Below are 14,885 nucleotides of genomic sequence, written 5' to 3'. Positions count from 1 at the left end.
TTCATTTTAGGTTTTTATTGTTTTTTTTACAGTGAAATTTGATCAAACTAACAAACAATGCACAATCAAATAATATAAAAACCTCTCTGTATAAAAATAAAAAATCTAATTACACAAGTCATAATGAGATTAATTGAAAGGAGCAATTTTTCATCTAAAAGGAACAAAAGTTTGATTCCAAAATGTTTAAAAAAAAGTAAAGTCTCTGTGGAATCTTTAATATTTTTCAATCAACAGTTAAAATCTTTATAAACATCATTTAAATTGGGGGGAAAAAAATGTATTCAGTCATTTCCCATATTGAAAAGCTGCAACACATAAATGAACCAGAAAGAATTAGAACACATCTGTAAGAGAAATACTATATTTACCATAACATTCATCCACAATGTCAAACATTCATCAGGTGTCTTTGACGATTAGATAAGAAATGTATTCTCGGTTGTAACGTGGGCGGAGCTGTTCCAGATGCTCCTGGATCTGGTTCTCAGGCAGAGTCATGTTTCCGTACTCTGCCAAGCTGTAGATGGAGGGTTGACAAGGAGCTGAAGCTTGAAGTGAATAAAGTGAAGCACACAGTGAAAATGCTGAATTCTTATTTACTTGGATTTGAAGAATTTAATTTTTACTCTGACGTACGTTTTCCTTTTTTTCCATGTTGAACAACTGTTGCTATGGCAACTATCACCACAACCACCGCAACAGTGAGAGCAACAGTGATGGTGTCATCAATAACAACAGGTCCTGGTGGTTTAGTGACTGCAATGAAAACACAGAAAAACAGATTAGACATCCCCCCCACAGCCAAATGCAAACAAGCTTCAGTTATTTTCTCAACTTATTCACTTCAACACAAAAAATAAATATATTTAAAAAGTGACATGCTCTCAATTCAATGCAGTCAAATGCAGCAAGGCCAGAATCTGAGTCATGTGTTGTCTTGAACCAGTTAGAATCCAAGCAGCAGCTTTTTGAACCCATTGAAGGTGATGTCAGAAAGTCTGTGTCTAGAGGCAATGCAGTCAAATATTCAGGGAACGTTTTCAAATGTTGGGACAGATTCAATATTTCAAAATTAACTTAAGTTGGAAGAAACAGGAAAACCGTCTAGAAAACAAAGTTATCAGCCGCTTGTGTTGTCGGTCACTTACCAGAATCTGAGAAACAATAGCGCTCAATCTTTATTATGTCCTCGGCCGAGCTGACCTGGTTACTATGGTTACAGATAACTGAGGAGCCATTGGACAGGTAGACACGGAGGGAGGCGCCCGAGGTCGTGACCTTGGACCTGTCTCCTCCCTCGTCCTGGCTGCAGGTTTTGTTGTCACATCTAAAAGTGCTGTTGATGTGATGGGAGTCCTGTGTGCTGCAGGTCACTGTGAGGTTACAGGAGTCGGAGCTCGAGGACACAGACACGTTCCCGTGAACCGGAGACACTGGATCTGAGGGGCAGGGACACGGGCATCAAGGGGTTTAGAAGTTGGGCGACTACTGTGTCGATATTTGAAATCTGAAGAAACCTACCTTGAACTGTGACGCTGTATTTACCTACAGATACGTCCTTATTCCCTTGAACACCTGCCCTGTAATGTCCACTGTCGGCTTGTTTTACGTTCTTCAAGAGCAAAGAGTAATTTTGAAAAATCTCGACCCTGCCCTGATAGGGGTCAGGTATAATTGTTGTGTTATCAGAAAACAATCTAATTATGTTTTCTTTTTCATTATATCTCCATTGAAATACATCTCTATCAAATCTGTGAACAGGAGCCATGACGTCTAGAAGCAGATCCTTCCCCGTCTGCACAAATACAGGAGTCACGATGTCGGAGCCTGTAGAAACAACACAGCATCATTTTATTAGGAAGTAAAGACACTGTAGTTTCTGTCCATTGTTACGCCGTCTTGTTTCTGCTCATCGTTGGTTCAATGATCGGCAGGATTACTTCAAAACTGGACACCAACAAAGCTTGGTGGAAAGATGGGACATGGAGTCAGGATTTATTTTTTACTTTCTTTAACATTGTGAGACGAGCAGTTTTTAATATTCTCCATGATTTCCCAGGGAATGAAATCAGGCATATTTAGGGGGCGGATATTTTTGAGTACTTTGGTGAAGCTCAACTCAATTTAAGAGACTTTTGGACCTTGGTGGACATTCTAGAGATTTCATTGAGGTTTTCCTGGTTGTCTACAAATCTATTTGATTTGTATATGTTTTCTCTTTTATCTTATTTCTACATGTTCATGCAGATTAATAATTTTATATATTGTTCCTGATGTGTTGGAACATATCACTTCTAGTTTTGTCTGAACAATTAAAATGTGATTCAGGGAGAAAAGAGCTTCAGTTCTTTTTTTTAGGTAGTTGTTGACCACTTGCCTTCAATAGAACCTGTCAACCTGATGAATGTGGGTAGTGATGTGAACATTACACTTCAACACAGTTAGAACTTTGAATTCATACTCAAGCCTCGGTGAAAAGATGAATAACGAGTCGATCACACGACAGTTTCTGAAGCTCACATGAAGAGGGCGAGTGAGGAAGAGGAAGAGGAAGTGACTACAACAGTCAAGTTATCTCGACTGTTGTCAATGTTTGTTTGTAGTAGGAAGAAAAACTCAAACTTGTTCATTGCAGCAGCTCATTTCTTAAACTGAACATTTAAAGTGGACGTGCAATGTAGTTCTGTCATAAATAGACAGAGAGACACTGACATGATACAGGAAACCTTCTGTCACTGAGCCTGTTGTAATATCGAGCTTTGTCTTTAATTCATTTGTTCTCTGTTGTTCTCTGTTCTCTGAGTCACTGCCACAGGTCATCACATTAATAATGATTCTGTTGGATTTAAAAGCTTTTAAAAAGTTTCTCCAGGTCTGTTATCACTCAATAAATTTTTTAAATTGAATTCAAGCATAGAACTGTTCTTCCTTTAAATATGTTTTAGAATAATGACATTATTAACAGCAACGACAACAAAAATCAACACAACGTACTTTGCTGAGACAGTCACATAAAACAATATTAGCAGAATGAAGGTGATAGAATTGAGTGTGTACCTTCAGCATCATATGAGCTCAGCAGAGAAAAAGCAAAGAGAAGAACGATGGGACGCATCCTGTCAAATGTGTCGTGTGAGGACGTGGTAAGAAGTTTTGTAGACCTCACTCAGCAGCAGCAGCAGGTCGTCTCTGGGTAATCCACATGTCTCAGTGTAGTTAAAGTTAAACTGAGAACAAACTTCTAGTTTATGTCAACGTTCTTTGACTTCTTGTGTTTTAGGGAAGTGGAAGTAAAGTGTGAGGGTGTGGGCGTGGCTTATCCTCTGGTTGTCTATCTATATGAACTTAAACTTTAGGACTTCCTCATGATGATGTTAATTTAACTAAAACATGTATAATTCCCAATATTTGGGTGAAGTAAGAACTTTATTGTACCAGCACCAATACTGGACACTCATCAAAACTATAGAACCTTCCCTTTTTTGTAATTTTGTGAATACAAACTGTCACAGCAAAAATCACTTTAGGTTTTTATTGTTTTTTTACAGTGAAATTTGATCAAACTAACACACATTACATTATCAAATAATATAAAAATCTCTCTGTATAAAAATAAAAAATCTAATTACACAAGTCATAATGAGATTAACTGAAAGGAGCAATTAAAAGAACTGCTACAAACTTTCTCACATTTTCATCTAAAAGGAACAAAAGTTTGATTCCAAAATGTTTTTTTTAAAAAAAGTAAAGTCTCTGTGGAATCTTTAATATTTTTCAATCAACAGTTAAAATCTTTATAAACATCATTTAAATTGGGGGAAAAAAATGTAGTCGGTCATTTCCCATATTGAAAAGCTGCAACACATAAATGAACCAGAAAGAATTAGAACACATCTGTAAGAGAAATACTATATTTACCATAACATTCATCCACAATGTCAAACCTTCATCAGGTGTCTTTGACAATTAGATAAGAAATGTATTCACAGTTGTAACGTGGGCGGAGCTGTTCCAGATGCTCCTGGATCTGGTTCTAGATGTAAAAAAACGTCTCAGGCAACAATAGTCCTGGAAATTGTCCAAATGTGGAAGACAATTTATGATTTTCTTCAGGACCTGTCAGACTTATCCACCTGTGCACGCTGGCTCTCAGGCAGAGTCGAGTTTCCAGACTCTACCAAGCTGTAGATGGAGGGTTGAGAAGGAGCTGAAGCTTCATCAGGTGGAGTCTGATCCAGATGTTGGCTCACGGTATTAACCTGGAAAGAAAAAGTCACAGAAAAGTTTTTGGGTGGTGCTCCAAAGTTTCCTTTTTTTTTACATCACAGATTTTATATCAGTATTTCCAGTGGGATTTCTCCAAGGGTCCCTCTAATTACACATATTTCTTTCTGAGGAAATCAAATGATCAAATCACGATTCCACTTTTCTTTTCCCCGTGTGTTTTAAAGGAACAGGTGGATGTGATAAGATCTTAAACGTGGATATTCGAGCCAAAGACTTTTGTTTGAGCACAAGCAAGCAGCAGGAGCAGTGAGGCTCACGTGGCAGGTGAGGCAGCAAGCAGCAGGACCACGATCAGCGAGGGGTCAGAGGTCATGTACAGTAACTAGACCAGGGGCTCCCAAACTTTTCCACGCCATGGCCCCCCAAACAGCATTAGCTTCTGGCCGGGGACCCCCTTTGCAAACCCACAGACAAGGCTACAAAATATGTAAAGAAACATCAACTTTTAGAAAGTTTTTTCTTATGTCATGAATGATGTTTTGACTGGCAGCCAATCAGAAAGATGAGCATGGCAAATATCATTTCGATAAGATATATTATTATAAATGATGTTTGATAATAATGATTAAACAACAATAATTAGATTATATATATATATATATATATATATACATTTTCTTTGTATCTTTCCTCCAATTTTCTGAGGCCCCTCTAGCGCCCCCTGGCGGCCCCCACTTTGAAAAACACTGAACCAGACCACCTGTCAGGAAAATGCAGAGTGATCGCTGTGTTTATCCAACAGAGGAAATACAACTCTGGCTTTTATTTTATTTAATTATCTATTGATTTATTTTGGCCCATTTCTTTTGCTCAAAACCATGAAACATTTCGTCTCGGAAGACAGATGTTAGAAAAGATGACGTAACTTTACCTGAACACTTTCGTACACTGTGTTTTTCATGTCCATGCTTTGCTCTGCAACTGAGTCACAAGTAATGTTCATTAGCTTTAAATCACAAATTCATTTAGTCATTTTTGTGATGTTGGTGACCCCTAGAGGTTCTATATTAACACAGCATTGCTTTTCATTGCTGTTGATAGAAAGATATAAGTGACTAACACATTCATTCATTATATGATAAATAACAAACAGTGGATTCACATCCGTACTGTAAACTGGGAGAGGATCTCAGATATTGTTCATTACATAATGGTAGTTGATTAGTGAATAAAGTGAAGCACAGTGAAAATGCTGAATTCTTATTGACACAGGTTTGAAGAATTGAATTTTTATTCTGACGTACTTTTTCTTTTTTTTCGATGTTGTACAACTGCTGCTATGGCAACTATCACCACAACAACACTGACAACAACAGTGACAGTGACAGTGAGAGCAACAGTGATGGTGTCATCAATAACAACAGGTCCTGGTGGTATAATGTCTGCAATGAAAACACAGAAAAACAGATTAGACATCCCCCCCACAGCCAAATGCAAACAAGCTTCAGTTATTTTCTCAACTTATTCACTTCAACACAAAAAATAAATATATTTAAAAAATGACATGCTCTAAATTCAATGCAGTCAAATGCAGCAAGGCCAGAATCTGAGTCATGTGTTGTCTTGAACCAGTTAGAATCCAAGCAGCAGCTTTTTGAACCCATTGAAGGTGATGTCAGAAAGTCTGTGTCTAGAGGCAATGCAGTCAAATATTCAGGGAACGTTTTCAAATGTTGGGACAGATTCAATATTTCAAAATGAACTTAAGTTGGAAGAAACAGGAAAACCGTCTAGAAAACAAAGTTATCAGCCGCTTGTGTTGTCGCTCACTTACCACAATCTGAGAAACAATAGCTCTCAATCTTTATTATGTCCTCGGCCCAGCTGACCTGGTTACTATGGTTACAGATAACTGAGGAGCCATTGGACAGGTAGACACGGAGGGAGGCGCCCGAGGTCGTGACCTTGGACCTGTCTCCTCCCTCGTCCTGGCTGCAGGTGTTGGCGTCACATCTAAAAGTGCTGTTGATGTGATGGGAGTCCTGTGTGCTGCAGGTCACTGTGAGGTTACAGGAGTCGGAGCTCGAGGACACAGACACGTTCCCATGAACCGGAAACACTGGATCTGAGGGGCAGGGACACGGGCATCAAGGGGTTTAGAAGTTGGGCGACTACTGTGTCGATATTTGAAATCTGAAGAAACCTACCTTGAACTGTGACGCTGTATTCACCCACAGATACGTCCTTTTCTCCAAAAACACCTGCACTGTAATGTCCAATGTCACTTTGTTTTACATTCTTCAAGAGCAAAGAGTAATTTTGAAAAATCTCGACCCTTCCCTGATAGGGGCTAGATATAATTGTTGAGTTATCAGAAAACAATCTAATTATGTTTTCTTTTTCATTATATCTCCATTTAAATACATCTCTATGAACTCTGTGAACAGGAGCCATGACGTCTAGAAGCAGATCCTTCCCCGTCTGCACAAATACAGGAGTCACGATGTCGGAGTCTGTAGAAACAACACAGCATCATTTTATTAGGAAGTAAAGACACTGTGGTTTCTGTCCATTGTTACTCCGTCTTGTTTCTGCTCATCGTTGGTTCAACGATCGGCAGGATTACTTCAAAACTGGACACCAACAAAGCTTGGTGGAAAGATGGGACATGGAGTCAGGATTTATTTTTTACTTTCTTTAACATTGTGAGACGAGCAGTTTTTAATATTCTCCATGATTTCCCAGGGAGTGAAATCAGGCATATTTAGGGGACGGATATTTTTGAGTACGGAAATCAAATCATGATTCCACTTTTCTTCTCCCGTGTGTTTTAAAGGAACAGGTGGATGTGATAAGATCTTAAACGTGGATATTCAAGCCACTACCTGTGTCTTCTGAAACATATTCATCCTCATGTAGGGGCAGAATTATTTTGATGAGCTAAATAAAAACCACACTTTCCTCTTTCTTCCTTCTTTCATGTACAGTAGCTTGAGATCCTTGCTTTTGTTTCTCAGACCTCATTGCACACAGTGAACAAAACTATTGACTGTTAATAAATATTGTTCCTGATGTGTTGGAACATATCACTTCTAGTTTTGTCGGAACAATTAAAATGTGATTCAGTTCTTTTTTTTAGGTAGTTGTTGACTACTTGCCTTCAATAGAACCTGTCAACCTGATGAATGTGGGTAGTGATGTGAACATTACACTTCACCATAGTTAGAACTTTGAATTCATTATCAAGCCTCGGTGAAAAGGGGAATAACGAGTCGATCTCACGACAGATTCTGGAGCTCACATGAAGAGGAAGAGGAAGAGGAAGAGACTACAACAGTCAAATTATCTCGACTGGTGTCAATGTTTGTTTGTAGTAGGAAGAAAGACTCAAACTTGTTCATTGCAGCAGCTCATTTCTTAAACTGAACATTTAAAGTGGACGTGCAATGTAGTTCTGTCATAAATAGACAGAGAGACACTGACATGATACAAGAAACCTTCTGTCACTGAGCCTGTTGTAATATAGAGATTTGTCTTTAATTCATTTGTTCTCTGTTGTTCTCTGTTCTCTGAGTCACTGCCACAGGTCATCACATTAATAATGATTCTGTTGGATTTAAAAGCTTTTAAAAAGTTTCTCCAGGTCTGTTATCACTCAATACATTTTTTAAATTGAATTCAAGCATAGAACTGTTCAAAAACAACATGTATATGGAAGGAAGTCTTACTGAGAGAATCATCAATCAATCAATCAATCAATCAGTAATAATTTAAATATTTTTTGGGATAATGAAACAAACAACAAATATGAACACAACGTACTTTGCTGAGACAGTCACATAAAACAATATTAGCAGAATGAAGGTGATAGAATTGAGTGTGTACCTTCAGCATCATATGAGCTCAGCAGAGAAAAAGCAAAGAGAAGAACGATGGGACGCATCCTGTCAAATGTGTCGTGTGAGAGGTGGTAAGAAGTTTTGTAGACCTCACTCACTCAGCAGCAGGTCGTCTCTGGGTAGTGAAGCGACGTGAACGCAGCCCAGGTAGTCCAGCAGGACTCCTCCTTTAGCTCCTCCCCCTGCCCAGGTGCAGTATGGAAGGCCTCAGTTCAGTCTCCTCCTGGTCCCTGGTGGTGGTCACCTGCTCTTCTCGTCTCCTTGTGTCAGGTTTGTCTCTGTTTGTCTGTTTTAAGTCATACTTGTAGTTTCGATTTGCTCGTTTGCTCCAGATTTATTAAGTTTGCTTAGTTTAGGTACATTTCTGTTCGACTCCTTGTTGTGCGTCCGTATGTTTTAAGATCTTGTTTAATTATCAGTTGGGTTTTTGGTTTTGTTCACTTTTTGTTCTCTTTGTTTCAGGAAGTTTCTTCCTTTGATTTTCAGTGCGGACTGGGTGTCATCAGGTGGGGGGGGGGGGGCTCGGCACCGTGGTGAGGACCTCACTCCTGTTGCATGCAAGTGGGCACTGAGGCGCTTTTAGTGCACGTTGTGTTGTGATTTCTTTTGTAGTGTTGCACCCCAGGCGAGAGGGAAGGGGCACTTCTCCAGTAGTCTGCCTCCCACTGAGGCCCCGGCCCACTGAGTTTAGTTTTCTGTTGTAGTCATTAGAGTTTTAGTATTGTTATAGCCGGCTTAAATTTTTGATATTGTGTTCTGTGAATAAAGTAATTTTTGTTTACTTAGTTTATATTCGTCTGAACTTTCTTTTTGTCTCCACCAGCTCCAGTTCTTTTCTTCTCTTTTAGGAACAGTCCTGATTTCTTTGAGTTCTTTGAATCAATAAACATGGTTGCATTATGTAATTTGCTGTCTCTGCCTCCTCAGTCATGAACCTGTGTCCCTTTAGGTTTCTTTTCATTAAACTATTTTCTTGATTTACATTATATCCTGGGGTGCGAGGCCCCAGGTGGCGTTGTTGGTCCCTAAGTTATCGTTACCTCCTTAGTTATCTCTATCTCTCCCCTTATTTAATAAAAAAAAAACTCCACTCCTCGCCACATCTGGGTAATCCACACGTCTCAGTGTATTTAAACTGCCGCGAGAACGTACTTCTAGTTTTCACAAATGTTTTGTCAAATGTCAATGTTCTATAATTTCATTTGTTTTAGGGAAGTGGAAGTAAAGTGTGTGGGCATGTCTTATACTCTGGGTGTCTATTTATATGAACTTCAACTTTAGGACAGTTCACAGATGAAAAACAATGATTGTCTGGTAATAACATCATCTCGAGGTCGGTAAGTAAACACATTGATCTTGTACAAGTTTTGATAATGTGAGGAACTGACTGCTGGTTGGGGGGGGGGGGGGGGGGGGGGGGGGGGGGGGTTAAGTCCCAGGACAGACTTCCTGGTTGAGTGTGTGGAACTTGTTGGTTTGTCAACAGGGTGGAGTGACCACAGCGTCTGCATGGTGCATTTCTACCTGTGGTGAAGCAGAGGAAGATTTGTTCTGCGGCTCCGTGGGTTCGAGTCTTGCGGGTTGGGAAAGATAATGAGAAAATGCAGATGATGCATCAAAGCAAATACTGGATTAGATTCTTCTGGCTCACTTCTCACTGTGAAATGATTCATGGTGGGATCATTAAAGGGAGACGTGTCCCACTGTCCGATGCAAAAGTGCAGGGGATATGATATGGACGGATGGAGATGATGTGTTGAAATGTATTTTTTGGCTTTTGAACATTATTTGTCTTCATATTCATATAAAACATGTATAATTCCCAATATTTGGGTGAAGTAAGAACTTTATTGTACGAGCACCAATGCTGGACACTCATCAAAACTATAGAACCTTCCCTTTTTTGTAATTTTGTGAATTAAAACTGTCACAGCCAAAATCACTTTAGGTTTTTATTGTTTATTTTACAGTGAAATTTGATCAAACTAACACACAATACGTTATCAAATAATTTAAAAATCTCTCTGTATAAAAATAAAAAATCTAATTACACAAGTCATAATGAGATTAATTGAAAGGAGCAATTAAAAGAACTGCTACAAATTTTTCTCATTTTCATCTAAAAGGAACAAAAGTTTGAATCCAAAATGTTTAAAAAAACCAATTTGAAATTTGTTCAGCTGCAACATGAAACTTCAACACTAGATATCACAGAATTCTGTTCACTGTACCTGCAAATTAGGAAAAAAATGTATTCAGTCATTTCCCATATTGAAAAGCTGCAACATATAAATGAACCAGAAAGAATTAGAACACATCTGTAAGAGAAATACTATATTTACCATAACATTCATCCACAATGTCAAACCTTCATCAGGTGTCTTTGACAATTAGATAAGAAATGTATTCACAGTTGTAACGTGGGCGGAGCTGTTCCAGATGCTCCTGGATGTAAAAAAACGTCTCAGGCAACAATAGTCCTGGAAATTGTCCAAATGTTGAAGACAATTTGTGATTTTCTTCAGGACCTGTCAGACTTATCCACCTGTGCATAATGGCTCTCAGGCAGAGTCATGTGTTGAGACTCCACCAAGCTGTAGATGGAGGGTTGAGAAGGAGCTGAAGCTTCATCAGGTGGAGTCTGATCCAGATGTTGGCTCATGGTATTAACCTGGAAAGAAAAAGTCACAGAAAAGTTTTTGGGCAAAGGCTATTATATCAGTTATTCCAGTGGTTTAGTTTTTATGTGCGGACAATTAAAGTAATCCACCAAGAATCTATATGACTCCTCATTTTCCATATGCAGTTTGTTGTGAGACACACATTCAGCAGATTCAGCACACGCACGCAGCTCAGAGACACAGACCTGGAAAGATCTGGAAATTCGTCACTCGATCCGGAGCAAAGAGTTTTGTTCGAGCACAAGCAAGCAGCAGGAGCAGTGAGGCTCACGTGGCAGGTGAGGCAGCAAGCAGCAGGACCACGATCAGCGAGGGGTCAGAGGTCATGTACAGTAACCAGACCACCTGTCAGGAAAATGCAGAGTGATCGCTGTGTTTATCCAGCAGAGGAAATACAACTCTGGCTTTTATTTTATTTAATTATCTATTGATTTATTTTCGCCCATTTCTTTTGCTCAAAACCATGAAACATTTCGTCTCGGAAGACAGATGTTAGAAAAGATGACGTAACTTTACCTGAACACTTTCGTACACTGTGTTTTTCATGTCCATGCTTTGCTCTGCAACTGAGTCACAAGTAATGTTCATTAGCTTTAAATCACAAATTCATTTAGTCATTTTTGTGATGTTGGTGACCCCTAGAGGTTCTATATTAACACAGCATTGCTTTTCATTGCTGTTGATAGAAAGATATAAGTGACTAACACATTCATTCATTATATGATAAATAACAAACAGTGGATTCACATCCGTACTGTAAACTGGGAGAGGATCTCAGATATTGTTCATTACATAATGGTAGTTGATTAGTGAATAGAGTGAAGCACAGTGAAAATGCTGAATTCTTATTTACATGGATTTGAAGAATTGAATTTTTATTCTGACGTACTTTTTCTTTTTTTTCGATGTTGAACAACTTTTGCTATGGCAACTATCACCACAACAACACTGACAACAACAGTGACAGTGATGATGACAGCAATAACAACAGGACTTGGTGGTTTAGTGACTGTAATGAAAACACAGAAAAACAGATTAGACATCCCCCCCACAGCCAAATGCAAACAAGCTTCAGTTATTTTCTCAACTTATTCACTTCAACACAAAAAATAAATATATTTAAAAAGTGACATGCTCTAAATTCAATGCAGTCAAATGCAGCAAGGCCAGAATCTGAGTCATGTGTTGTCTTGAACCAGTTAGAATCCAAGCAGCAGCTTTTTGAACCCATTGAAGGTGATGTCAGAAAGTCTGTGTCTAGAGGCAATGCAGTCAAATATTCAGGGAACGTTTTCAAATGTTGGGACAGATTCAATATTTCAAAATTAACTTAAGTTGGAAGAAACAGGACAACCGTCTAGAAACAAAGTTATCAGCCGCTTGTGTTGTCGGTCACTTACCACAATCTGAGAAAGAATCACACTCAATCTTTATTATGTCCTCGGCCGAGCTGACCTGGTTACTATGGTTACAGATAACTGAGGAGCCATTGGACAGGTAGACACGGAGGGAGGCGCCCGAGGTCGTGACCTTGGACCTGTCTCCTCCCTCGTCCTGGCTGCAGGTTTTGTTGTCACATCTAAAAGTGCTGCTGATGTGATGGGAGTCCTTTGTGCTGCAGGTCACTGTGAGGTTACAGGAGTCGGAGCTCCGGGACACAGACACGTTCCCATGAACCGGAGACACTGGATCTGAGGGGCAGGGACACGGGCATCAAGGGGTTTAGAAGTTGGGCGACTACTGTGTCGATATTTGAAATCTGAAGAAACCTACCTTGAACTGTGACTTTGTATTTACCCACAGATACGTCCTTATTCCCTTGAACACCTGCCCTGTAATCTCCACTGTCGGCTTGTGTTACGTTCTTCAAGAGCAAAGAGTAATTTTGGCGAAAAAACTCGACCCTTCCCTGATAGGGGTCAGGTATAATTGTTGTGTTATCAGAAAACAATCTAATTATGTTTTCTTTTTCATTATATCTCCATTGAAATAGATCTCTATCAAATCTGTGAACAGGAGCCATGACGTCTAGAAGCAGATCCTTCCCCGTCTGCACAAATACAGGAGTCACGATGTCGGAGTCTGTAGAAACAACACAGCATCATTTTATTAGGAAGTAAAGACACTGTAGTTTCTGTCCATTGTTACTCCGTCTTGCTTCTGCTCATCGTTGGTTCAATGATCGGCAGGATTACTTCAAAACTGGACACCAACAAAGCTTGGTGGAAAGATGGGACATGGAGTCAGGATTTATTTTTTACTTTCTTTAACATTGTGAGACGAGCAGTTTTTAATATTCTCCATGATTTCCCAGGGAGTGAAATCAGGCATATTTAGGGGACGGATATTTTTGAGTACGGAAATCAAATCATGATTCCACTTTTCTTCTCCCGTGTGTTTTAAAGGAACAGGTGGATGTGATAAGATCTTAAACGTGGATATTCAAGCCACTGCCTGTGTCTTCTGAAACATATTCATCCTCATGTAGGGGCAGCATTATTTTGATGAGCTAAATAAAAACCACACTTTCCTCTTTCTTTCTCTCTCATGTACAGTAGCTTGAGATCCTTGCTTTTGTTTCTCAGACCTCATTGCACACAGTGAACAAAACTATTGACGGTTAATAAATATTGTTCCTGATGTGTTGTAACATATCACTTCTAGTTTTGTCTGAACAATTAAAATGTGATTCAGTTCTTTTTTTTAGGTAGTTGTTGACTACTTGCCTTCAATAGAACCTGTCAACCTGATGAATGTGGGTAGTGATGTGAACATTACACTTCACCATAGTTAGAACTTTGAATTCATTATCAAGCCTCGGTGAAAAGGTGAATAACGAGTCGATCTCACGACAGTTTCTGGAGCTCACATGAAGAGGAAGAGGAAGAGGAAGAGACTCTGCAACAGTCAAATTATCTCGACCGTTGTCAATGTTTGTTTGTAGTAGGAGGAAAAACTCAAACTTGTTCATTGCAGCAGCTCATTTCTTAAACTGAACATTTAAAGTGGACGTGCAATGTAGTTCTGTCATAAATAGACAGAGAGACACTGACATGATACAGGAAACCTTCTGTCACTGAGCCTGTTGTAATATCGAGCTTTGTCTTTAATTAATTTGTTCTCTGTTGTTCTCTGTTCTCTGAGTCACTGCCACAGGTCATCACATTAATAATGATTCTGTTGGATTTAAAAGCTTTTAAAAAGTTTCTCCAGGTCTGTTATCACTCAATATATTTTTTAAATTGAATTCAAGCATAGAACTGTTCTTCCTTTAAATATTTTTTTAGAATAATGACAAAACTCAACACAACGTACTTTGCTGAGACAGTCACATAAAACAATATTAGAGGAATGAAGGTGATAGAATTGAGTGTGTACCTTCAGCATCATATGAGCTCAGCAGAGAAAAAGCAAAGAGAAGAACGATGGCACGCATCCTGTCAAATGTGTCGTTTGAGGAAGTGGAAGAAGTTTTGTAGACCTCACTCAGCTCAGCTCAGCAGCAGGTCGTCTCTGGGTAACCCACATGTTTCAGTGTAGTTAAAGTTAAACTGAGAACAAGCTTCTTCTTTATGGCAACGGTCTTTGACTTCTTGTGTTTTAGGGAAGTGGAAGTAAAGTGTGAGGGTGTGGGCGTGGCTTACCCTCTGGTTGTCTATTTATATGAACCTAAACTTTAGAACAGTTCACAGATGAATAACAATGATTGTCTGGAAACTACAACATTGAATGTGTGGAACTTTGTCGACGGGGGGGAGTCGGTCAGCTGCTCCTGGTCAGCAGTGATAAGAGCCACTGGTTAGACGGATGTCTGTGGTTCCAGTCAGGAGATTTTAATGATGGTTTTGGAAACCCCAGTGCATTTTAGTGCACCAGTAATCGTGGATCTAATTAAATAATCCGGGCATGTTTAGGGGACTGTAATCTATGAGTGTTTCCAATTTGCTGTGGATTGACATATTGATCTGGCTCTGGTGAATTTAAATGTGGTTTCATGTGGGGACTGATGGGCGGAGCTTCACTGTGTGCCATTCTAGTACTGGTACTGGACCCTGGAGCAATGGAAGGGGGTCAG

At 39.3% G+C, this 14,885-nt stretch overlaps 3 protein-coding genes across 6 annotated transcripts; all 3 read right to left on the bottom strand.

The window, feature by feature from the left end:
• Window positions 1-3,302, bottom strand: LOC109641197 (hepatic and glial cell adhesion molecule-like). Of its 2 annotated transcripts, XM_069510943.1 has the most exons (5): window positions 3,061-3,302; window positions 1,525-1,830; window positions 1,152-1,442; window positions 640-759; window positions 1-551 (listed from the first exon to the last, which is right to left on the bottom strand). In XM_069510943.1, exons 1-5 carry the CDS (start codon window positions 3,116-3,118, stop codon window positions 403-405), a joined length of 924 nt encoding a protein of 307 aa, XP_069367044.1. In that variant the 5' UTR covers window positions 3,119-3,302; the 3' UTR covers window positions 1-402. The 2 variants fall into 2 exon arrangements, with proteins under 2 accessions (XP_069367044.1, XP_069367045.1); XM_069510944.1 differs by lacking the exon at window positions 1,525-1,830 and having other exon boundaries at window positions 3,061-3,273.
• Window positions 3,303-3,520: 218 nt separating this feature from the next.
• On the bottom strand, window positions 3,521-8,261 carry LOC138405056 (SLAM family member 5-like). 2 transcript variants are annotated; one of them, XM_069510941.1, is made up of 6 exons: window positions 8,116-8,261; window positions 6,438-6,743; window positions 6,065-6,355; window positions 5,535-5,672; window positions 5,162-5,211; window positions 3,521-4,262 (listed from the first exon to the last, which is right to left on the bottom strand). In XM_069510941.1, the coding sequence occupies exons 1-6, from the start codon at window positions 8,171-8,173 to the stop codon at window positions 4,113-4,115; spliced, it is 993 nt and encodes a 330-aa protein (XP_069367042.1). In that variant the 5' UTR covers window positions 8,174-8,261; the 3' UTR covers window positions 3,521-4,112. The 2 variants fall into 2 exon arrangements, with proteins under 2 accessions (XP_069367042.1, XP_069367043.1); XM_069510942.1 differs by lacking the exon at window positions 6,438-6,743 and having other exon boundaries at window positions 8,116-8,241.
• Window positions 8,262-10,068: 1,807 nt separating this feature from the next.
• On the bottom strand, window positions 10,069-14,443 carry LOC109641194 (SLAM family member 5-like). 2 transcript variants are annotated; one of them, XM_069510939.1, is made up of 8 exons: window positions 14,189-14,443; window positions 12,584-12,892; window positions 12,211-12,501; window positions 11,700-11,819; window positions 11,327-11,376; window positions 10,675-10,800; window positions 10,472-10,574; window positions 10,069-10,360 (listed from the first exon to the last, which is right to left on the bottom strand). In XM_069510939.1, the coding sequence occupies exons 1-7, from the start codon at window positions 14,244-14,246 to the stop codon at window positions 10,503-10,505; spliced, it is 1,026 nt and encodes a 341-aa protein (XP_069367040.1). In that variant the 5' UTR covers window positions 14,247-14,443; the 3' UTR covers window positions 10,069-10,360; window positions 10,472-10,502. The 2 variants fall into 2 exon arrangements, with proteins under 2 accessions (XP_069367040.1, XP_069367041.1); XM_069510940.1 differs by lacking the exons at window positions 10,069-10,360; window positions 10,472-10,574; window positions 10,675-10,800; window positions 12,584-12,892 and adding an exon at window positions 11,039-11,155 and having other exon boundaries at window positions 14,189-14,400.
• Window positions 14,444-14,885: the final 442 nt, after the last annotated feature.

This window comes from Paralichthys olivaceus, chromosome 16 (assembly GCF_024713975.1).
Source record: "Paralichthys olivaceus isolate ysfri-2021 chromosome 16, ASM2471397v2, whole genome shotgun sequence".
In the NCBI taxonomy this organism is placed as follows: Eukaryota; Metazoa; Chordata; class Actinopteri; order Pleuronectiformes; family Paralichthyidae; genus Paralichthys; species Paralichthys olivaceus.
This window is presented reverse-complemented; position numbering and strand designations above follow the sequence as displayed.

Excerpts from the sequence above, each read along its gene's own strand:
- LOC138405056 (XM_069510941.1), bottom strand. The coding sequence starts at position 8,173 with ATGCGTCCCATCGTTCTTCTCTTTGCTTTTTCTCTGCTGAGCTCATAT. Across the intron at positions 5,673-6,064 it reads CTATTGTTTCTCAGATTGTG|ACATTATACCACCAGGACCT; the intron begins GTAAGTGAGCGA and ends TTTTCATTGCAG. Across the intron at positions 5,212-5,534 it reads ACATCGAAAAAAAAGAAAAA|TTGCAGAGCAAAGCATGGAC; the intron begins GTACGTCAGAAT and ends CTTGTGACTCAG.
- LOC109641194 (XM_069510939.1), bottom strand. The coding sequence starts at position 14,246 with ATGCGTGCCATCGTTCTTCTCTTTGCTTTTTCTCTGCTGAGCTCATAT. Across the intron at positions 10,801-11,326 it reads CAGTGTACGAAAGTGTTCAG|GTTAATACCATGAGCCAACA; the intron begins GTAAAGTTACGT and ends TTTTCTTTCCAG. Across the intron at positions 10,575-10,674 it reads CTGAGAGCCATTATGCACAG|GAGCATCTGGAACAGCTCCG; the intron begins GTGGATAAGTCT and ends TTTTACATCCAG.
- LOC109641197 (XM_069510943.1), bottom strand. The coding sequence starts at position 3,118 with ATGCGTCCCATCGTTCTTCTCTTTGCTTTTTCTCTGCTGAGCTCATAT. Across the intron at positions 1,831-3,060 it reads GAGCTCATATGATGCTGAAG|GCTCCGACATCGTGACTCCT; the intron begins GTACACACTCAA and ends TTGTTTCTACAG. Across the intron at positions 760-1,151 it reads CTATTGTTTCTCAGATTCTG|TCACTAAACCACCAGGACCT; the intron begins GTAAGTGACCGA and ends TTTTCATTGCAG.